At 43.0% G+C, this 23,553-nt stretch overlaps 1 protein-coding gene and 1 long non-coding RNA gene across 2 annotated transcripts in view; one reads left to right on the forward strand and one right to left on the reverse strand.

Annotated features, from left to right (window-relative positions):
- Positions 1–1,654: 1,654 nt before the first annotated feature.
- On the reverse strand, positions 1,655–8,175 carry LOC132383361 (uncharacterized). The gene is made up of 3 exons (XR_009508642.1): positions 8,049–8,175; positions 3,156–3,224; positions 1,655–2,553 (listed from the first exon to the last, which is right to left on the reverse strand). It is a non-coding gene; the product is annotated as an uncharacterized LOC132383361 (long non-coding RNA).
- Positions 8,176–13,581: 5,406 nt separating this feature from the next.
- Positions 13,582–23,553, forward strand: part of LOC132383523 (sodium-dependent lysophosphatidylcholine symporter 1-like) — a 70,541-nt gene continuing 60,569 nt past the window's right edge. Inside the window, exons 1-3 of the mRNA XM_059954614.1 lie at positions 13,582–14,184; positions 20,322–20,476; positions 20,535–20,562. Of these exons, the coding sequence (XP_059810597.1) occupies positions 14,092–14,184; positions 20,322–20,476; positions 20,535–20,562 (276 nt within the window). The 5' untranslated portion in view covers positions 13,582–14,091. The remainder of the gene's footprint in view (positions 14,185–20,321; positions 20,477–20,534; positions 20,563–23,553) is intronic.

Raw genomic sequence — 23,553 nt, forward strand, 5'->3', positions numbered from 1 at the left:
TTGCATTCCTCATCTTTTTTTTTTGTGCTGCATCAGATCCAGAGTAACAATTATTTCGTTCTCCTTACACTTGAGTACAGGACATGACATTAAACAACCTTGAATCCTTAAGATGAAGAATAACATCATAGATGCCTTGAAGAGCATGATTCCTATACTAATGAAAATCCACATTGCACTATCCTAATGAAAAGTATTAATTTTCTATAAAAAATACAGATATCAGAAACCTAATTTTAAAGTATTAAATTTTCATTGGAATTGTATTGGTTATCATTGTCAGAGCTGAAAATTTTACTTTCTGAATTATGGGCATTGAATCTAGGTCCATTTCCAAAAATTATTTTAATTGCAATTTTTTCAGTTGAATAAAGGCATGGGGAATTCTCTACACGGGGATCTGGCCAAGAAATTGGGTGTCAGGGTGGTGTTCCGTCTCTAGCAAGGGGGAGGTGTAAGGAGCTCCTCCCTCCACTGGCCTGCAGGTCGCAGGCTGCTCTTTCACTTCCTTGCCTTCGTCTGCCGACCAGACTCACCTTGGCAATCTGTTTTACCATCTGGCAGCGGAGGTGGTCCCCAGTGGAAATCTCTTTATGCGTGGGTCTTTCCCCCGTACACTGGGGACCTGTGCTAGGAGGGGTTGCATCGGGCAATACTGTACAACAGGTTTTTAAGCACCTGTGGCCGGGAGGAGTCAGTGCACCACGCTGCTATGGAGTGTGAGAGGTTGCAGCCCCTGAAGGGGGCTGTTGCTCAGGTTGTGGTTGCTCTTCAGCCCCGCGCTCCTCATACATGGACACCCAGCACAGAATGGGGTAGGTCGCAAGGAGGATCTACTGGTGGGCTTGCTCCTGAGCCTGGCCAAGATAGCTATTCACGGGTCTAGGCGGCAGAAAGTCAAGGGTTCTGTCAGGGCCGACTGCCAGCCCCTCTTCAGCCCAGCTGTCCTTGGAGAGGGAGTTTGTGGTCACAATGGATACAGTGGGGGAGTTCCAGGAGCAGCAGGCACCCAGGGAACTGACTGTTTTATAGACAGCAGTATCATATTTTAATTTGAATTTATTCACTGTCTTGTACATACTTGATGTTCGTACTTTTTGTATTTGTTGTGTAAATCAACTTTTATGGTTTTGTTTAAAAGGTATAGTACCTGCTTCACCCCCAGTCAGGGTCACATGAAGCCACGGGAGCAGGTGGATGGTCATATGAGCAGCTGGTGCACATCATAAGTCCTGGTTATGCGACACTGATGTGCCAGGCAGACAATCTCTGAAGTGCATTGATAACGGCTGGGGTTATTCGTCTTGTAAAGGCACTGCCCAATGGCAAAGCACTTCTGTTGAAAAATTTGCCAAGAACAATCATGGTCACAAGACCACGATCACCTGCATCATATGACACAGCAGATAACCACAGCGATATTGATGATGACGATAGTGATGATGATGAGCTAAGAAGAAAACAGTTCAGGAAAATGAAAATCTAGCTCAAGTAGCTTTTAAAGTTCAAAGCTCAAAGTAACTTTATTATCAAAGTACACATATGTCATGATGCACAACCCTGAGATTCATTTTCTTGCAGGTGTACTCAATAAATCCAAAACAGAATAAACCATGATATAATCAATGAAAGACCACACTGACTCAGGCGTTCAACCAGTGTGCAAAAGACAACAAACTGGGCAAATACAAAAAGAAAGGAATAAAAATAAATAAATAAAACAATAAATATTGAGAATATGAAATGAAGAATCCTTGAAAGTAAGTCCATAGGTTGTGGGAAGAGTTCAGTGATTGGGGCAAGTGAAGTTAAGTAAAGTTATCCCTTCTGGTTCAAAAGCCTGATGGTTATGGGGTAAAACTGTTGGTTCTAAGGCTCCTGTACTTTCTACCTAATGGCAGCAGCGAGAAGAAAACATGTCCTGAATGGTACGGGTCCCTAACAACGGATATAAGGGGATTTAGCTAAGCAGAAACAGTCCAGGAAAATGAAAATCTGGCTCAGACTTTTACTGAGTTGGGGTAAGTTTGCAAGAAAATGGAAGTATTCAGGCTGATATAATACTTATCAATAAAAATTAAAATGTACTGAGCATAACTGGAATTTTAAGTCACACCTGCAGTTCAGAGCGTTGAATCTGAAAGTATCTTTTCTTGATATCGGTCAACATAAATGTGGCATCCTCCACAACTTCAATCCTGCCTTTCAGAAGCAAAAGATAGAACACAAACACTTATTATGAGTAATAAGGAGGTTGAAGTAGGTACTCTTAGAAACTCTGTACTGGTGTGTGGCCTCACAGTAACTGAAATTCTCCCGTGCAGCTGGGATAAAGACAGACGAGAAAAAGTTTGCGAAACATGGAAGATTGTCTCTGTTGTACTGTGTTTCATTATACCCTTCAATTAATAAATAAAATCAAAAGTATGTTATTTTTCAATTTTCATTCTAAATATGCGTAGAATTCACATGCACAATAAAACATTCAAAATGCCGCGTAGTTTTCAGGCCCTGGAAAGTTTTCCTGCTCGGCGCAATCATTGATCCGTGCAGCTGTAAAATAAATTAGAGGGAATGTTGATTAAAAACATAAGGACTCAAACATGGGAAAAGCTTAGAAATAAATCTCTGGTTTCTTCAGTTGGTTCAAATGGTTCAATTTAATAACAGAGAATGTATACAGAATGCAACCTGTATTTCTTACTCTTCACAGATGCCCACAAAACAAGAAACCCCAAAGTATGAATGATAGATACACCTGAACCCAAAAGCCTCTGTCCCCACTCCCAAGTACAAGCAACAGTGGAAGCATTGATCCTCCACCCACTTGTGCCATAAAATAAGTTATAATATTACCTTGGAATTAACATTTATATCTATTTAAATTACAGATCTCCCCCACTATCTGAAAGTAGAGCGTTCCTATGAACTGGTTTGTAAGCCGAAATGACGTAAAGTGAAGAAGCAATTACTATTGATTTCTATTGGGAAAATTTTTTGAGTGTTCCCAGACCTGAAAAATAACCTATCAAATCATATTGAATAGCACATAAAAGCTAAAATAACACTAATGTATAGTAAAAGCAGGAATGATATGATAAATACACAGCCTATATAAAGTAGGAATAATGTATGTACAGTGTAGTTTCACTTACTGGAATCGGGAAGACAGCGAGCACACTGATGATGGGGTGTTGGGGTGGTGGGAGGTATAGGAGACTGGGCTGTAGGAGAGAGAGGAAGAGGGTCATCTATTAGCATCTCATCATCGTCTGAATCCATCAGGGCAAGCAGGTCATTAATGTCTACACCTTCTTCTATGTCTGCCTGCCTCGATGTTGAAGGTCCAGGTTCGTCGTCTGCTGTGGCTGATGTGGAAGGCTTGAAATGTGACAGTATGCTTGACTGCTTAGCCTCACACATTTTTCTATCACACAGTTCTTTGTAAGCACTCAAACCATCCTGCAAACCTGCCCTAAACCCATGTGCCCTTTCAAAATTGAAGTCACACTTTTCTGCAATCATTGCAGCATGGTCAATCATAGCTTTCAAGATTCTTTCTGTATGCGTGTAAATAGTACAAATGGTGGATGCTGGCAAATTCAACGCACACACAATGTCTTTATTTCATTCAGCACGATCGAAACGCTTAATTACATCCAATTTTACGCTGTGTAACACCTTTACGAGCTCTCTTAGGCTTTTCTGATACCTTGGTACACATCTTGCTAACAGATGCACAATATAAATCGAGATAAAGCACAGATGCTCACAGACATGGTTCTAAACTATGGCAGCTTGATGCTGAGTGTAGTTCCCGGGGAAGGAGCTTGGTGGCGCCACTCTCGCCGCCCGGGATGCGCGTTGCCTCTATAATGGCTCACTGCAAACCAAACGCTGAACGCTATTTTCACTTTTCGCCAATTTTTTCATAAAAGCAAACATCCTCTTCAGATTTCTTTCGGTTAGCGAAAACCGGTACTAATGTAGGTCTCTCGTAAAAGCGAATATTTCATCACCATTCCCTACTATCAGTTTGTAAAGTCTAAACGTTCGTTCATATTTTACATCCAGTCATTACTTCAAAGAGCAATGATAAAACTTTGCTCAGTGAATACGGAGACCACACTTTATGAGTAAATAATAACCTTTTCTGCACATCGGTTGCTTTTCAGTCTTTGGAATTGATTCTATCCATTTATTTGTTCTACTGTGAACGCCTGCGAGAAAAGGGGTCTCAGGGTAGTATCAGGTGGTATATACATACTTTGATAATAAATGTACTTTGAACTATGTGCAACTGAGACTCTCTTTCCTTTTACAGTTTACAGTTTAGTGTTTCTCCTCTAACAGGAACTAATTGCCTCAGACAAGTAACTTACTGTTACATAATCAGATATATGAAATAAGAATCACTAAACAACTGACTGCAAACTTCACTGAGTTCAAATAATTCGGAAGCTGCTGTGACATCTCTTGTTAGCCTACTGTTCAAATCTCTTGCCTTGAGACACCTTGTTAAGAACACACATTATTCATTTCGTAGTTGTTTAAGGTCTATAAATTTTACTATTCAAAGCAAATGGTTGTTACAACAAGACAGCTCACTTGGCTGGGGGAAATGTGAAAAACGCGTACTCTGAACTGGATATCAGACGACGCACATTCAAGGCACTATCAGGTTTTAGTGGTATGTTGAGTCATAGAAGAGTGCAACCCAGAAACAGGACCTGCAGCCCATCCAGTTCATGCTGAACCATTTAAACTGCCTACTCCTATTGACCTGCACCGGGACCATAGCCCTCCATGAACCTATCCAAACTTCCCTTAAATGCTGAAATCGAACTTGCATGCGCCACTTACACTGGCAGCTCGTTCCACACTCTCACCACCCTCTGAGTGAAGAAGTTTCCCCTCGTGTTCCCCTCACACATCTCATCTTTGAGATATTGTAATTATACACGTTTATATCAAAAGCCCAATGTGTCTGATATGAGTTGAGGTTAAAACGAGAAAGAACAAAGACGATCCTAGGTCAACATTTGCAGAACAAAGAAATGTTGTCATTTGAAGAGATTCTTCAAATAACCTGGATGTGTGCCACTGGTAGTAAACGCCAGCATTGGTTCCCAAGCTTGCAGATAAGGTAATTCAACCAAAGCCAGCTCATGAGCTCTCCAATATCTCAATTCAGCTGTGCACAGAACTGCACAGGTGAAACATTTGAATTGTTGTGCAAAGACGAATTAAAGCTTTCTCCAAATCATCAATGATCATTATTTTTCAACATTTATGAGAACCAGAGTATCTCTTCCTTGTTTGAAAACAATGACCAAATATGCTGAATCCTTATAAACGGGAAAGAAATCTTTATCTCGGTTCTGCAGTATAATTATTGCTCTGTACCATATCATTGTGCGAGTGGGAGTATCATTGTCTTGTTTGAGAACAGAAGTTACATTTGTGCTTACAGGTATCATTCCAGCTGTTTGCCAACATTCTAGCTTCTTCGGTTTAACTATATCAGTTTAACTATGTAATTGAAACATCTAACCCTGGAATTATTCTTGTATCCATGCCAAAACTTTCTGCAAGTACATTGCCCTGAACTGGATACAATATTCCATGGAGGGCTGAAGTGGTTGCACAATGTCCTAGCCTTTGAAACTCCAGTTAATGCCTTATTAATAGGTTCGCTAACCCTCAAAGATCTGACCACCAATACCTACAGGTTGTATTATTCTTGTCACACTTATCTTCTGTTGTTTTTCCTATGCTTCCTACCCACATTCAAAGTTATTGTCAAAGTACATATACGTCACAATGCACAACCCTGAGATTCATTTTCTTGTGGGCATACTCATTAGATACATAATAGAATAACAGCCATAATAGAGTCAAAGAAAGATCAACCAACTTGGACATTCAACTAGGGGTGCAGAAGACAACAAGTTATGCCAATACAAAAAGAAAGAAAGAAATATGGAGAACATGAGATGAAGAGTCCTTGAAAGTGAGTCCATTGGCTGTGGGAACGTTTCAATGATGGGACGAGTGAAGTTGAGTGAAGTCATCCCCTTTGATACAAGAGGTTGATATTTTAAGCCATCAACAGCATTTTGTCCTTGCCTTTTACCCCGTTATTTGTTGTTGTTGCTGTTGCTCTCCACGTTCTGTGGTGCATCGAGCAGCAACCCTGATGTTTCTTTAGCATTTTTGTCTGTTTTTTTACGAGGCAGATGCCAGCTCGATACTCAACCCAGCACTGGGAGCCGGCCGGATTCGAACCTGGGACCCCTCACCTCGAAGTCCAGTGCAGATGAACCGTAATTCCAGGCTGTTTACGAAAGACTAGCAAGGCATTGCTTACTGAGTACAGCATTGTAATGACTTCAGGTTCACTTTGTATTGTATTGTGGAGTATTACATAACTCACTTAACCATAATTACCAAGTGAAACATACTTTAGTGTTAATTCACATTTAATTGAGCCTGAAACAAGGCACATAGCTAATCATGTGATATAGCTCCTTAAGATAATGATAATCCTGCCAGCCTTAACAAAAAAGTTTACACTGGGGCAGCTCCATTCTCTCGACCTTGGAAGTCCGGGGGTATGAACACGCGTAACAAACTGGGGTCTTGACCATGACATCTTCTGTGCCCTGTCATGTCCTTCGCTCTCCACGAAGTGCTGCAGTGCTGCTCACCTGGGCTGTTGGATCACGCTACAGTCCTCATCTTCCTAGTCCGCCAAAGCTGACTTTGCATGCTGAGTCAGGCTTGCCCTCAACTCGCCAGTTACCCTCACCTGGCCCAGCCCACCTGTCGAAGCGGTGTACCGAGGTGCGGCCGCTGCGGTATGCAAACAGCTACCTGTAGCCACAGGTGAGAGCTGGGTGTCCGGTGGGGACCAAAGGTGGGTGAGCTGCCCTGGAATGGACACAGCCAGCCCCTTCACCAGAGGTGCTACCCCTCCCTGGTCACCTCATACACCCCAGGAGAGCCATGTAGGAGGGAAGTATTAGATTGATCCTGGAGCAAGTTAAAAGATCGGCACATCATGCACCAAAGGGACTGTACTGTGCTGTCATGTTCTGTGCTCCCTGTTTCTATGTTCTAACAAGCATCATAGACATTCACTCTGCATTGTCAGGCCACCTAGGAGTCCTTTTTTAACCAAATGAGTTTAGAAGAGTTATTGTAAGTTTTGAACTAATAAAAATGAAAATCCCTCTGAAAAATGTTAATTATTCTTCCTGATCAATAACTTTAAGACAGATGATGAAACCAATTCAAATTTGCAGGTACAAATGCTGCAGTCATTTTTCCAAGTGACAAAATTCTGAACCAATGGTCTCTAACAGGACCATGGGAACTAATTCAAAAAGTGGCCTAAAGACGTTTGGTGAAATAACACATCTGCGGATTCAGTCACTATCTGACTTAACAAGATGACCTCACCTAGTCCCTCAGTATCACCTCCCTGAATAAGAAGGCACAGCAGTGCCTTCACTTCTGAAGGAGACTGAGGTACACGAGGCTTTCCCTCCTCCCCCACCACCCACCTTAATTAAATTTTACAGGAGCAACATTGAGAGCATCCTGACAAGCTGCATCTCCATCTGGTAGGGGAGCAGCTGAGCATCGGACTGTAAGAACGACCGAGAGGATCAAAGAAGTCTCCCTTCCGACCATCGGGAACGTACATCAGAATGCTGCGTACACAGGGCCCTTGGCATTATTAAGGATCCCACCCCTCCGTCCAGCATCCTCTTTGACTTTCTACCATCAGGCAGGAGACTCCGATGCATAAAGACAAGAATGGTCAGGATAGGAAAAAGCTTCTTCCCTAGGGCCATCAGCCTTCTGAACCCCCTGCTGCATCACATCTGAAGTGTCACCAGAAAATTGTACTGTACCCTACAATATTTAATTTATCCACTTCACTTTGTTTATCTATGCATAATTCATTTGTAGATTTATTTCTTACTTTCCTAAGTTATTGTGTGTTATCTGTTTTACATCTGGGTCCAGAGAAGCCTTACCTTGATTGATGGTTTCATGTATATAGTTAAATGACAGCAAAGTTGACTTGACTTTCCAGTTTCTTGCTTATTTACAGTTTGTTACCTATCACAACCAGAAACACCTTACATCGACCGCAGCACATCTGAAACAATCGGAAGAGACATAAAGTAGGCAGAATGAGGATTAGTCACACCTTCACTCAGAAATCCAGGGTTATACAAGATGTTGAACTCCAGTGAGTGAAACTTCAATATTCCTACAAAACGCATCCACGTTGATCTTGGCACTGGGAACTTCCCAGAGCAATTTCAGGCTTCAACCAGACAGCTGGACTCAGGGTCTTGGTTTTGTGTGACTGTATTCTGCTGGTATCATATATGTGCCCCGTACTGTGTATGACTGTTGGTACTGTGTTTTGCATCTTGTCCCCAGAGAAACACTGTTTCATTTAGTTGTTATTCATGGGTATTCTTGTATAGTTGACTGACAATTAAACGAGTTTGAACTTGAACTTCCTGGCTCATTCTGGAGAAATAATAGAAATCTGGGTAACTAACCCTTCTTATTCCTGTTCAAATGTAAATGACACTAATACCACTCAGTGACAAAGGCACAAGACAATAATTCATTTGGAAAAAAAAAGTAATTTCTTTTGTTACTTTTTTTGTGTGACTATGTGTTTTGTTTTGTTTTTGGCCTGCTATTTTGATTCATGTACTGTGGTTATTTTTGCTCCTTGGCCCCAGAGGAACACTGTTTATTCCGCTGAATTCATGTACAGTTGAATGATAATTAAACTTGAATTTGATTTGATTTGAAGACATCAAAAAAAAAGAAGCAGCCAACCTTAAATACTTCACCCAGAGATTAAATGACAGCACAACCTACATATGTCATCCTCACATTAGCCATGATTGTAGATCAATTACAATGGATATAATTACACAATGCAGAGATTTTTCATTACCTACATTGATACGTGCAGTGAAACACATCATTTGGTGTCAACAACCACCACAGTCAGTCCGAGAATTCTGCTGGGGGAAGTCTGGCAGTATTGCTGGCTTCCAGCACCTATATGGCATGCATGCAACTCACTAACCCTAACTGGCACGTCTTTGGAACGTGGGAGGAAATCAGAGCACCCGGAGGAAACCTCCGCTGTCATGGTGAGAATGTAGAAACTCTTTACCGTCAGTGGGAATCGAAGCCCAATTGCTATGCTACACAGTATTCTCCAACTGGAAACCATCTGCAATAACTATTTCCCTCCCCCCTTAATTTTCTTTTATTGCCCCAAAGAGACCAAGGAAAATGTGCCAATACAAGACCACACAATATATGCAACCTTTCCTGGTCTGTATGAGGAATGCAAGACCACACATCTATTTAACAAATGCAGCAATTTAGGAGGCAAGTCTTGATTATCCTCCAGCAAAGACAAGATTGTGCTAATTAAAATCCGCAGAACATTTATTAAAAAAAAACATAGCACTATTGCCACATTTGTGCCAACCCCCACCCCCAGGGATGACGCACCATTTGAACATTCAAGGGGCTTACCCTTCTAAATCAGCACCTCCACAGTAGTAGCTGAAGGAACCAAATCTGTGGGCCTTCTACAAAGAGAGCTTTGCAGTGGCTGCCCCAAGCTTCAGTGCGCCCCTCAGCCATACTCCTACAGCCTGGATTGCGCCACCCGGCGACAGTCCATAGATCAGAGAGTCCTCTACCATACAGTTGCTGGGGGTGAACCCAGAGAAGGACTCTTCACACCCGTTCAGCAAATCCACGGTCTGCAACGCCGCTCCCTCTAAGCAGCGAGGGTGCACGGCCATGCAGTTACCGAAATGCTCCCACGCACATAGCCTTTTGTTGCCAATGGAAAAGGGATTTTATTTTTTATAATGTTAATATAATTTTGAAATTATGCAAATATAGTTTTAAAATCTGTTATATAATTATGAAATACCCCATAATTAATTGTATTGATGAATATAATCCATAAATTTTCTAAATGAAAACATACCACAACTTTTTCCTTGAAACATTTTAGAACTTCAACATACTTACATTGTTAATGTTTCAAGTTGCCATGCTGTTACAAATTGTAACACTAGACACAGAATGGAAGTCAGTAGCTCAGTGTAAATAAACTGCCACTCCTCGAACACTGACACCATTTTCATTCTAAATATTCATAGTATGCATATTACAAAAAAAACACATTTAAGGTGCCTCGTAGTTTTTGGGCCATGTAAAAATTTCATGTTTGGGTCTTCACAACTATGGAAAAAAAGAATTAGAGGGAAGGTTGGTCTGTAAATTGGTGGGCAACCATCTCTTCTCCTCCACAGCCATCCCAAGGGCAGCATGCATTGGAGATGATATTTCCTCTGTACAGGAACAACAGGAATCACGAGAGCCCCTCTTACCACCAGCCAAGCGAGGTCTCAGCGGCCAGTTGGTGGGTTCAGGTAATGCGGTATTCCGCCAGATGATCTGGACAGTTTGCTCAGGGAACCCACCCAAAGTATATATAAAACTATCAAGTTTAGCAACACGTTGGGTGTAGAAGATAATTCTAATAAAAATTGCACTTTATTCAAGTCAGACCTGATTAGTAACAAAATATTAAGAAACACATTTGAATTCTGTATAGATCAGAACAACCTTCATTTCAGTATTTCTTTTTCTTTCCAATATTTTTAATTTACATATAAGAATACAGAGTACAATAATATATATATCAATATATTATACTAAATTGCATATAAAGACTCCTTACCCTATATACATACAGATTAATTAATTCTTTTTGATTAATTTCTTTTTAAAAGGCATATGCTGTATTTCCTAACAGCATAGAACAATTTACACTGTTTACACAGCAATCCCAATGCCCACTAATTTTCACAACATCCTATCCTTCCCAGATTCCCATCAAGCCTCTCCCAGATTCCACCACTCACCAGCGTGCCAGGGATAATTTAGAGGCCATTTAACCTGAGAGTCTACATGACTTTGGGAAGTGAGATGTAACTGGAGCACCCAAGGAAAATGTATGGCGTCTCAGCAAAAATATGCAAAATCTGCACAAACAGCAGGAGAGGTCAGAATTAAACGTGGGCTGCTGCAGCTTTGAAGCAGAATGTTCAGTAGCTGCACTATAGTGCCAATCTAATTTGCATAACTTTACTTTCTGCTGGGATTTTTAAAGTTTTACTGCATTGTTTAAAAACAAAGAGGAAGTAAACTACATCACAATTCATGACCTACAGTAGCTCTCCAAATTCACCAAAATTGAAAATTAAAATATGCAGTTATTATTTGGGCTCATTGTCTCTACATACCTTTTGCTTAGATCCTTTTACCTGACTCAGTCCCCTCCTTGTATTCATGACGTTCAATTATAATTCATCATTTTTGATGGACCGGATCTAAAGTTTATGCATTTCTTTCTGAGGGGCATCCATTACTTTCTTTAATGCTTTGCCTATAAACCTTAAGCTTATAGAATCTATAAGCATCAAAATAAAATTTATTAACATGCTGACCAAAATGACTTATATACTGGTTTGTTTCCATTAACTCAAGTAAAATTGGGAAGTTTTTTCTACTTAAGCAACATTTCTGGTGTGCTTATCCAGACTACAAAATTAAACTTATTTTCTATGGTCTGAACCCTTTGTAAGCTATTAGACAAACAGCTGATTTTTCTTCATTTCCAATATGTATTTTTATGCAAGCCATAAAAAATGACCTTGAATCCAGAACAAATAAGGCAAGCATGAATGCTGGTGATTCTTTGCAAACTTCTAATTTTGAAAACTTTGGTATTTCTACTTAAATACAGATGAACATGATTTACAGAAGAGAAAATGCTGGAATCATTCAGGAGGTCAATAAACATTTCACAACTGCAGGTTGAATTCAAGAGCCACAAGGTAATGCTCCAGTGACCCACCTTTAATTCTGACCTCTCCTGCTGTTTGTGCAGACTTTGCTGTGTAAACACCATAAATTGTCCAAAAAAAAAACCCCTGGTTAGATCACACTTCAAGCATTGTGTTCAGTTCTGGTCACCTCATTATAGGAAGGATGTGGAAGCTTTAGAGAGGGTGCAGAGGAGATTTACCAGGATGCTGCCTGGATTGGGGGGTGCAGGGAGATATCTTATCGGGTGAGCTGGGGCTTTTCTCTTTGGAGTTAAGGAGGATGAGAGGCTACTTGAAAGGGGTGTACAAGGTAAGATGCATAGATTGAGTGGCTAGCCAGAGAATTTTTCCTGGAGTAGAAAAGCCTAATATGAGGTGGCATAATTTGGAGAGAAGTATATGGGAAAGATGTCAGAAGTTGTTTTTCTTTAAAAAAAAAACAGAGGGTGTAGGGGCATGGAAGAAACACATCAGAATCAGGTTTAATATCACCTACATGTATCATGAAATTTGTTGCCTTTGCAGCAGCAGTGCAGTATATATTAAATAGTTACATTAAATAAGTGGTGCAAAAACAGAAATTTTTTTTAAAAAGTGAGGTAGCATTCAATGTCCATTCAGAAATCAGACAACAGAAGGGAAAAAGCTGTTCCTGAATCATTGAGTGTGTGCCTTCAGGCTTCTGTACCTCCTTCCTGATGGTAGCAATGAGAACAAGGGTGATGGGGGGGGTGCTCCTTAATGACGGATGCCCCCACTGTTTGAAGAAGTCTTGAAGTTGCATTAAGGACATTTGAGAAACTCTTGGATCGGCACGTGGATGATAGCAAAACGAGGGACGATGTAGGAGAGTAGGGTTGGATTTGATCTTAGTGTGGGTTGGGAGGTCATTGTGAGCCATAGGGCCTGTACTGTGTTCTGGTGTATAGAGTTGCACACGGTTATAGAGGCTAGAATCAGTCAGAGAATTGTACAGAACACAAACAGGCCCTTCAGCCATGCTGAACTTTACCCTAATCCACACTAATCACATTTTCCCACATCCTTCTATGCTTTGCCCATTTCAGTGCCCATCTAAATGCCCACTTTCTGCAGCCCTTCACCTTTCCTACCCAATCACCTTCCAGATAGTGTCCTCCCCTCCCCCCACCTTTTCTTTTCTGATATCTTCCCCCTTCTCAATCCTGAAGAAGGGTCTCAGCCGGAAACCTCGACTGTTTACTCTTTTCCATAGATGCGACCCGACTTGGTGAGTTCCTCCGGCCTTTTCTGTGCATTCCTTCGGATTTCCAGCATCTGCAGGCTTCCTTGTGTCCCAGGTCACCTTTCAGCCTCCTTTGCCCCGGGGGTGGGGGGGGGGAACCTAGCCAATTTCTCCCCATAACTAAAGTCCATTAGGCCAGGCAGTGCCCGAATTGATCTCTTCTGCACTGCTCTCCAGTGCAATCACATCCTTCCTACATAGTGCCCTTTTTAAAAGCCAATTTAGAGTTGTACACAATATTCCAAGCCAGTACTTTATATTCTGTGCCCTGATCAATGTCATATCCCTTGTTGACCCGTGATGTCACTTTTAGGGAACCCCCACTCTACTCATTGATAATTCCTGGTGCAAAGCTGGCGGTGATCGGCCCGAGCCTTTTCACAGATGCTGCTGAACATCGGTCTTTAGCCCTGGCTTTTCCCGGCAATGGTGTTTAAACAGCCTAATGCGTCAGGCAGCGTTCTGAAATTCCGGGACAAAGGTGCCAGACCACGGGACGAGACTGGGAGATGAACGCATTCACAAGTTCACTCCCTTATCACACCCATTCATTTTTAAACCCGGAGTTTGGTCGTTTTGAACTCGGGTCAGCGGCTCTCAGCCATCACGATTGCCCTGCCTTAACATCGTCCAGACTGCCAAGCGACTTCACCACGTTTATCAGGTTGTGAACGAGAGTCGATGGCCAGCCAGACGCGCAGTCCCCCCACCCCTCCGCTAAGATCGCTTCCGTCTGAGCAACAGTCATAGTCACACCCACATCGCTACGCGGCCTCCCCACAAAATCGATGGGCGGGAAAGGAAAGTCCTAACTCCTTCATTCACCGAGTTTACCATGACGAGTTGGGCACTCTGACTATGGCCAGGGGAGAAGGCGGCGACACCTACAGCACGGCGGCGGGCTTCCTCCAGCCCCGGGCAATAACGCCCGATGACCGGACGCTGAAACAGGTAACTGGAGTCAGCTTTATTCACAATAGACCTCCCCGTAGGCAGACTTTGAACGCTGACCCGCGGCATTTAAAACACACTGTACCGAAAGTAACGTTTCTCCTGGTGGATTACTTGCCTTGAAGTAAAAGGGGGGTGGGGGTAGAGTTGTCATCTGGTTCGCGCTCCGCATGGAATGGTTTCCTCTGCAAGCGCCGGTCGCGGAGTTTCTCCGGCGGGGATTGTGTTCGGAGAGCGGGGAAGAGAGCCGGAGGCCGAGCCGAGTGGTGCAGACCCTAAGCTGCGTTTGTCCAGAGTCCACCCCCACCCCCCCGGCCGCTGGTGGAAGTCTCGGGATTTGCCGCCGCTTGGTCCTTTGATTGACTCACTTGAGGAAATGCCCAAGAGAGGAATTCCCTGGCCGAGGGCTGACTGCTCACTGACCGGTCGCTTGAGGTTCCGAGTGGGGCCGTCTCGATGCCGTCCATCACCCAACCGGGGCATCCTCTAACGCGACCCTCAGCCAGCCTGGGCAACCCGCTCCCCTCTTCTCATTCCCAGATCTTCGCCAACCCACCGAGGTCTACCCCTGACTCTCTTGCCCCCACCCCCATCTCGCCCTCCTATCCCGAATCTGAACCCTCAGTTCACGCACCTGTCTTCTCTCTTCAATCTGCCCCCTCCACTCTCTGACACGAGCTTAGAACACCTTCCCTGTCTCCCTCACTTGCCCTAGGCCTCCCCCCCCCCAAACCACCAAGCTGGGCTACCTACCCCCCCTCCCCCACCCCCACCCCCAACTTGCCCACCAAGGTCACTCTCACCTTGTGAAACCACCTGGGACACCTCCCTCGCCCCCCCACCCCGCTCATTTATGATTTGAAAGCGATTGTCGAGCAGTGTCAACCCGCGCGAAGGAAGTGTGAGTGAAATTGTCAGCCTTAAACAGAAACAGCTGCGCAGAATTCAATGGAGACACGTCTTCAGGACCGGATACAGATTCTCCGAGCCCTTCAGAAACTTAAAAGTTGCTAGGTTATTGAAAAGCTCCGGGAAACGCCATAAATCAGCGATTGTGTTGTTTCCGGATCCGAGGTAGCAAAGGGGGATTTTGACCCACCGTATAATGTTGTTGGCTTCAAGACAAGCACTTCCTTCCAGTCTATCGGCTGTGGGAAGGTTGGGGGGGGGGGGGGGTGGAGGGGTCTGTCTGTCCCAGAGTCTGGGCAATTTGGAATTCAACGCCTTGGAGTAACTTATTATTTACTTTCAGTAGTTCAGGCTACCACTGTTGGAGACTTGAGCCGATCAAAACCAGAGCACAAAGTTGCATTTGTGGTTAAACCCCCAAGGCAGTTATACCATTTCGTTTCCTGGAATGTTCTGTATGCACTTTTTTATATAAAAAAAAATTTACAATATGACTGCCTAAATTCAGAACGCCTTAGTCTGCCTCTTGCAGTTAGGGTTCACGGAAGTACATCTATAGGATTCGATTCCAGCCTCAGTACCATCTAACGAGGGCAAGGGACAGAATCCCTGTTATTTTTGTTCACCGTCATTGTGCTGGAAACATAGTGGGCCATTCGGTCCATCGATTGGTCTGTCCTGTGGCGCATTACTGTGACGTTGATCTCTGACCCATGAGACACCCGCAGTCAGGGTGGAAAACAGCTCCTTCCACCTGGCCGTTAGTCTTCTGAACTCCCTGTCACTGGATAACTTGCACTGTACCCTACAATATCTCATTTATGCACATTACTTTGTGTATCTCTGCATAATTCATTTGCAGATTTAAACTTACTTTCCAAAGTTATTGTGTGTTACGTGTACTACTGTGCTTTACATCTTGGCCCGGAGAAGCATTGTCTCATTTGACAGTATACATGTACATAGTTAAATGACAATAAACTTGACTTGATACAGTGCTTTGCTCTAAGAGGCTGTGGTGGCCAGTGCTATCACGTTTGCTGTTGTGTGCTGGGGCAGCAGGCTGAGGGTAGCAGACACTAACAGAATCAACAAACTTATTTGTAAGGCCAGTGATGTTGTGGGGGTGGAACTGGACTCTCTGACGGTGGTGTCATTGAAAAGAGGATGCTGTCCAAGTTGCATGCCATCTTGGACAATGACTCCCATCCACTCCATAATGTACTGGTTAGGCACAGGAGTACATTCAGCCTGAGACTCATTCCACCGAGATGTAACACTGAGCATCATAGGAAGTCATTCCTACCTGTAGCCATCAAACTTTTCAACTCCTCTCTCAGAGTGTCAGACACCCTGAGTCAATAGGCTGGTCCTGGACTTATTTCCACTTGGCATGATTAACTTATTATTATTTAATTATTTATGGTTTTATATTTCTATATTTCTTCACTATTCTTGGTTGGTGTGGTTGTAACAAAACCTAATTTCCCTCGGGATCAATAAAGTATGTCTGTCTCATTTGATCATGAAATGGAGTCTTGGGGGATATTGAGGGATAGGTTGATTTTTCAGCAAGTGCTACCCAATGGGTGCTGAAATTCTGTTGTTTTTCTGCATTCCATTACAAATTCTAGATCAAGTACTGTAAATTTTGTTATCCAGACTCACTGATACAATTTATTATTTTATTGTAAGAAAAACAAACTGAGAATTGAGTTGGCAATTTTCAGGTCATCTAGAATCAGGTTTAATATCACTGGCACACGTTGTGAAATTTGCAGCAGCAATACATTGCAATGCATAATAATAAAAAAAATGAAGTATGGAGAAAATAAATTAGTGCAAAGAGAGAGCAGAACAAAAGTAGTGAGGTAGTGGATTCATTCTCCCTTCAGAATCTGACGGTAGAGGAGAAGAGGGTGTTCTTGAAATATCGAGTGTGTGTCTTCAGGCTCTTGTATCACCTCCTTGATGGTAGCAGTGAGAAGAGGGCATGTATTGTGATCTGAAGATATACATAATCATGAACTTTAGTGGGAGCATTAGACTGTGATTAGAATATTTTCAAATTAATGCTGTGTGTGGGGCCAATATTGCCTATGATATTCCAAAAGATCATTTAAATTTAAAGAATGCATGTATTCAAAATTCATTGGCTATGTCATTTAGCATGACTGAGGATTGCATATTTTTCATGTGACTATATTGAGTTGCGTATGCCCTCTTTTTACATATTTTTCCTGGAGCATTTCTCTTAAAAATGGGAAGTTCATCAACGTAAGTGATTTGTCTATTTCACTGAATGGTAGTTCTATCTCATACTAGGGTGCTGGCAATTTTCTTTGTGTGTGTGTGTGTGAATTCCACTTGGTACTTGTATTACTTGTGTCTGCCAAAAGTAGAAAGAATTGCCAATTTTGTCAAACCCATGCACCCTCTAATACTTCACCTCTGCAAATTTTTTTAATATATATGCTAACAAGCTACTCAGTCATGAGAACCTCATTGTAGACGCTAAACTCATTCTTCCAAGTAAACATGCCTACACAGGTGATTAAGTGGTGGCTGAGAACAGAAAGTTTTCCTCCATCCAATTCCCACACCCCTCACCAACAAAGCTAGTTCTCTGTCCAAAGCAACACACACAAAATGGTAGAGGAACTTAGCAGGGCAGGCAACATCTAAGGAAGAGAATAAACAGTCGAAGTTTCGGGAAGCAGGGTCTCAGCCTGAAATGTCAACCGTTTAGTCATTTCCATAGGCGCTGCCTCCTCTAGGAGGACCACAACCTTGTCATGGTTTGGAGTCTTGCGTGCCTCAATGACCCAGAGAGCTGTGTTGGCTGGGGTCAGGGCTTTTTGACTATTGGCAGGGTCACAGGTTAAAGTGGAGAGGTCAGGCTAAGAGTGGTCCACTGGTCCTTCAGGGTCAGGGGTTCAGCTCAGAGCTAACAAACCTGACCAGTAATTGTTACAGAAACAGCAATGAAGGATTCTTCTACATCTGAGTGCGACGGTATTCTTGAGTCTCCACCCAGGACTTGCATGACTTACGGTAGTGAAAACCGAGAAGAAGCTACTGACATGATGAAGGAAGCCCTGAACACCGCCAGAGACGGAGGACCTTCATTGCTGCCCTACACACGGGCGGTGTAACAGGCAGCATGTGTATGTATCGATGCTGCCTAAACTGCTGAGTCCCTCCAGCATTTCGTGTGTGTTACTTTGGACTTCCAGCATCTGCAGACTTTCTTGTGTCAATAGTTCTCTATCCAGTTCTCTAGGTGGCTGCTGAGGTCAATGGTCAATCCAATGACCTGGCTTGGAACTCAATGAGAATCAAACTCAGAGACCCTCGTGATCCATGTGGTCCCACTGCATAGGACCATTACCAACACATTATAAGGAAACACTTCATTTTAACAGTTTTTCATTGGAATTACTAAATAAATTCCTGGTTTTTCTTAAATAGTAAAGCATAAATTGCTTTAGTGAGTAGAGGCTAGAGTTAGGCATTTTTCAGCAGTAGCTGTCCTTGCATATATTCTGTTAGAATATGGAAAGATGATGGTTATTTCAAACAGACAGAAAGTCCAGGTACAACCTACGGAAGGCTATTTTAAAAGCGAAAATCAATTCCGATTGAGGTTAAAGACAAAATCAGATGCTTGTCAGTTCTGGCAGAATTTGCAGGCCATTACTCCCTACAAAGCAAAACCTAACATCGTGAGTAGTTTCAACGCTTCACTCCCAGATGAACTCAATGCCTTTTATAATCAAAAAGGTTCAAAGGTTTTATGCACACTGAAAATCTGTGCCAACCAACTGGCGGGAATGTTCAAGGCCATTTTTAATCTCTCACTGTTAGTCAGAGGCTCCCATCTGCTTCAAAACATACCAGTGCCCAAGAAGAGCAGAGTGAGCTGCTTCAAAGACTATCGCCCAGTGGCAATTTCATCTTCTGCTTCGAGAGGTTAATCATGGCCAGATTCAACTCCAGCCTAAGCAAGGACCTGGACCGGTTGCAGTTTGCCTTTTGCCACAATGGGTCTGCAGCAGATGCAATCCCCACTTGAATCACTGGACAATGGCAATACCTACATCAGGTCACTGTTTATTGATTACAGCTCAGCATTCAATGCAATCGTGCCCTCGATTCCAATCAACAAGCTCCAAAATCTGGGCCTCTGTACCTCCTCTCTGCAACAGTGGATCAGAGATAACATCTCCTCCTCTTTGACACTGAACACTGACTCACGTTGAGGATGTGTGCTTTGCCCATTGCTCCACTTGCTCTACACCCACACCTGCGTGGCTAGGCGCAGCTCGGACATCATCTGTAAATTTGCTGGTGATGCAACTATTGTTAGCAAAATTTCAGATGGTGGCATGGAGGCGTGCTGGAGATAGATGGATCAGCTGGTCGAGTGATTGTGGACTTCAGGAAGGGGAGTCGAGGGAATGCACGCATCGAGGGGTGAGCAGTTTCAAGTTCCTGGGTACCAACATCTCTGAAGATCTATCCTGGGCCCAGCATATCAATGCAATTAGAAAGAAACTACGACACTGGCTATATTTCATCATGATTTTGGGGAGTCTTGGTCTGCCACCAAAGACTCTCAAAAGGTTTCAATGGAGGTACTGTGCAGAGCATTCTAACCGGTTACATCACCATCTGGTACGGTGGGGTCACTGCGCAGGATTGTAAAAAGCTGCGGAAAGTTGTAAGCAACGAGGACACCATTAAAACAAAGGCGATGCCTCAAAAAGGGGGTGTCCATCATTAAGGACCCCCTTCTCCTAGGATATGCCCCTTTCTCATTGCTAACAGCAAGGAGGTGGTACAGGAGCCTGAAGACGCATACTCAATATTTCAGGACCAACTTCATCCTCTGCTAGCAGATTTCTGAATGGACAATGAATCCATCTGCACTACCTCCACTATTTTCATTTTTTGCTCACTTTTTGCACTGTTCATTTAATTTGATTATATAGCTTTCTTACTGTAGTTTATAGTTTATTATTATGTATTGCTGTGTACTACAGCTGCAAAACAATAAATTTCACCATGTATGCCAGTGATATGAAACCTGATTCTGACCCGGGTGTTGAAATAAGTTAGTTTCTGATGTTGTCAGCGAATGAGTTGAAGGTTGCCCACTTTTACAGAGCAGATAATACATGTCAGCTAAAATTGTTCTTCTAACGTATTTCACTGTTTGTTTTCAGAGAGAAATGAGAAAGGATCTGTCGGTGTGTAGTAAATTGTGTTATGCTATTGGTGGAGCGCCCTACCAGATAACGGGATGTGCCATTGGATTTTTCCTACAAATTTACCTGTTGGATGTCGCACAGGTGAGTCCAGCCCATTCCATAATATATTAATTAATTAACGTATGTGTGTTCTTATCGTGCCCATCACCCTTCTGTGGCATAGACCACCAACGGCAGCTTCTGGGAGGCCTCAGTCGTAAGCTAAAGGTTGATCAACCCTGCGGCCTCTGCTTTCACCCACAGGACTTCATACATCCTCTAGCTGAAGATCCTTCCTCTCCCAGGACTGGGGTCTTTGGAGCTTCTGTTGGCACTTCTGTAGCACTGGGTCTTTACACGATGGAGTTGCTAGCCCCATGCCCAAAGCTCTTCCTTTCACAGCTGGGCTTGGGACCATCGGCAGCAGAGTTCTTAACGGACGTTATTTTCCTCACAAGATTTGCTGCACATGCGTGGTTTTGAAGGGCTTCCTCTCCTAGTATTCTTCATCGCTAAGGAAATGGAAAACGAGCTGATGGTAAATACTGGACGGATTGTGCTGAATTTTGGAACTCATATGGAATTCATTATATCCAGTACTTGTATCGTTAATGTGCAAAATTCTGAGACGCTTGTGCTGAAAAGGTACTGCGGGTCGTGCAGAGTGAAGTTGCCTGTGTGACTTATTCCCATGAGTTTATCGTGTTACAAAGAACTCTACAATTAAGAAATACTTACCTTCCACTGAAGAAGTGTAGTTACTTCCGCATTGGGAAATTCAAAGGTATTTCAGTGAAAGGAGTAATTATTGAGACTCATTGGCTCTTGGCCACTCAGTATGTATCTGAAAGTCAAAAGCAAACTGCAGGTACTGATAATCCGAAACCCAAGCTCACTGGGAAAACTCGACCAGTGTTTCTGAAGAGAGTAATAGCTAATGTCTCAGGTCGAAACTGGAAAAGCAGGACAACAGATTGATTTTTAGCAGAGACAAGAGGTTTTTCAGATGCTGGAAAACTGGATTAACACACTGAAACTGCTGCAGGAATCCAGCAGGTCGGGCAGCATCTATGGAGGAACATTATTGTCAGGATAGTGTTGAGGGGATGGCTCCAACTAGCCAGGGTATTAAATGGCAAAACAGACTTGATCTGAATTGTTCATTCGGAATCAAATTAGGTTTAATATCACCGGCATATGTCGTGAAATTTGTTGTCTTTGTGGCAGCGGTACATTGCAATACATAATAATAGAAAAAGGCTCTGAACTGCAGTAAGTATACATGTATTAAGTAGTTAACATTAAATAAGTAGAGCAGAAATAGAAATTTAAGAAGTGGTGAGGTGGTGTTCATGGGTTCAATGTCCATTCAGAAATTGGATGGCAGAGGGAAAGAAGCTGTTCCTGAATCTTTGAGTGTGTGCCTTCAGGCTTCTGTACCTCCTCCCTGATGGTAGCAGTCAAAAGAGGGCATGTCCTGGGTGATGGGGGTCTTTAATGATGATTCCGCCTTTTGGAGACATCACCCCTTGAAAATGCCCTGGATACTACCGAGGCCAGAGACCATGATAGAGCTGACTCAGTTTACAACTCTCTGCAGCTTATTTTGATCCTGTGCAGTAGCCCCTCCCCCCCATGTCAGACAGTGATGCATGTTACATGCGTAGAAATTTGCGAGCGTCTCTGATGTCATATCGAATCTCCTCAAACCGCTAATGAAGTACGTATAGCTGCTGTCGTGCCTTCTCTGTAGCTGCATTGATATGTTAGGACCAAGACAGACCTGAGATATTGATACCCAGGATGTAGCAGGGCTACACCTTTAACAATGAGTTAATACAGGAGATGGCAATTTAATGCCTCACCTGATCTCTAATTATCATAAGCATTTATCTATTCTCTTCCTCTGTGTATTTACCATTGGGCAACATCAGAATCTCCTGCATCCAGTGATCTTGCTGACAAAGGGTGGCAGCCCGAAACATTGACTATTCATTTCCCCTCTTATATGCTGCCTGATGGGCTGGATTCCTCCAGCACTTTGTGTGTGTGTTGAAGCTGGTGTTAAGGTGCTACCGCCTTAAATGAATCTCTGGGTTGTACGTGGTGACATGTATCTACTTTGCTAATAAATTTACTCTGAACTTTATACCTTTTTTCCCCCAATTCTGAAGGAGGGTCTCTGACCAGGAAGATTAACCATTTTTCTTTCTATGGATATTGCCGACTTGCTGAGCGTTTCCAGTCATTTCTGCTTTGAATTCCACGTGTCAGCCATGTGATCTAGATTTTCTCCTCCTGCCACTCCTCTCGTACCTCTACCACACTGAGCAGCCATGTCACCCAATGAAGAAGATGCCAAGTTTAATCTTCAGTCTGTGCTGGTTTTAACTGGCCACTTACTGGGAGTACTGTATTATGGTCATTCACCAACGGTCTGATCTAATGAGCAGGTTTTTCCAGATTGCTGTCCAGGAAGTCTCTGCAAGAGGCACACTCAGCCAAGTAGGAACAGGCTGAGACTGGCTTGAGCTAGCTACTAAGAGGATTAAGAGCTTCTTGACGCTTGGTTTCAAGGAATTGAGACAAACAAATCTCATCAAAGGATGCTCGACAAAAGAAAATTTGCATTAGAAAAAAGTTAGTGAAGAGGAGCAAGAAAAAGTGTCAAGTTAACTTTACTGTGAGTGGCACATAGCAGGTCAGGCAGCTTCTGTGGAAAGGAATAAAAGTCGGCGTTTCAGACAAGACCATTCCTCAGGCGCCATGGTAGTTTAGCAGTTAGTGCAACACTTTTACAGCACAGAACATCGGAGTTCAGGGTTCAAATCCAGAATCGTCCAACAGCAAGTTTGCACACTGCTTCCCGTTTATGCATGTTTCCTCTAGCTGCCCCGATTCCCTGTCACTTTCATTCTGAATGCTGTTTACCCTCTTTTATTGTTTGCACGATTTGTTTCTCTCTCTCTCTTCTTTTCTCTCTCTCTCTTTTCTCTCTCTCTCTCCTCTCTCTTTTCTCTCTTTTCTCTCTCTTCTCTCTCTCTCTTCTTTTCTCTCTCTCTTCTCTCTCTCTCTTCTTTTCTCTCTCTTCTTTTCTCTCTCTCTTCTTTTCTCTCTCTCTTCTTTTCTCTCTCTCTTCTTCTCTCTCTCTTCTCTCTCTCTTCTCTCTCTCTCTTCTCTCTCTCTCTTCTCTCTCTCTCTTCTCTCT

The sequence above is a fragment of the Hypanus sabinus genome, chromosome 30, assembly GCF_030144855.1.
Source record: "Hypanus sabinus isolate sHypSab1 chromosome 30, sHypSab1.hap1, whole genome shotgun sequence".
NCBI classification, from domain to species: Eukaryota; Metazoa; Chordata; class Chondrichthyes; order Myliobatiformes; family Dasyatidae; genus Hypanus; species Hypanus sabinus.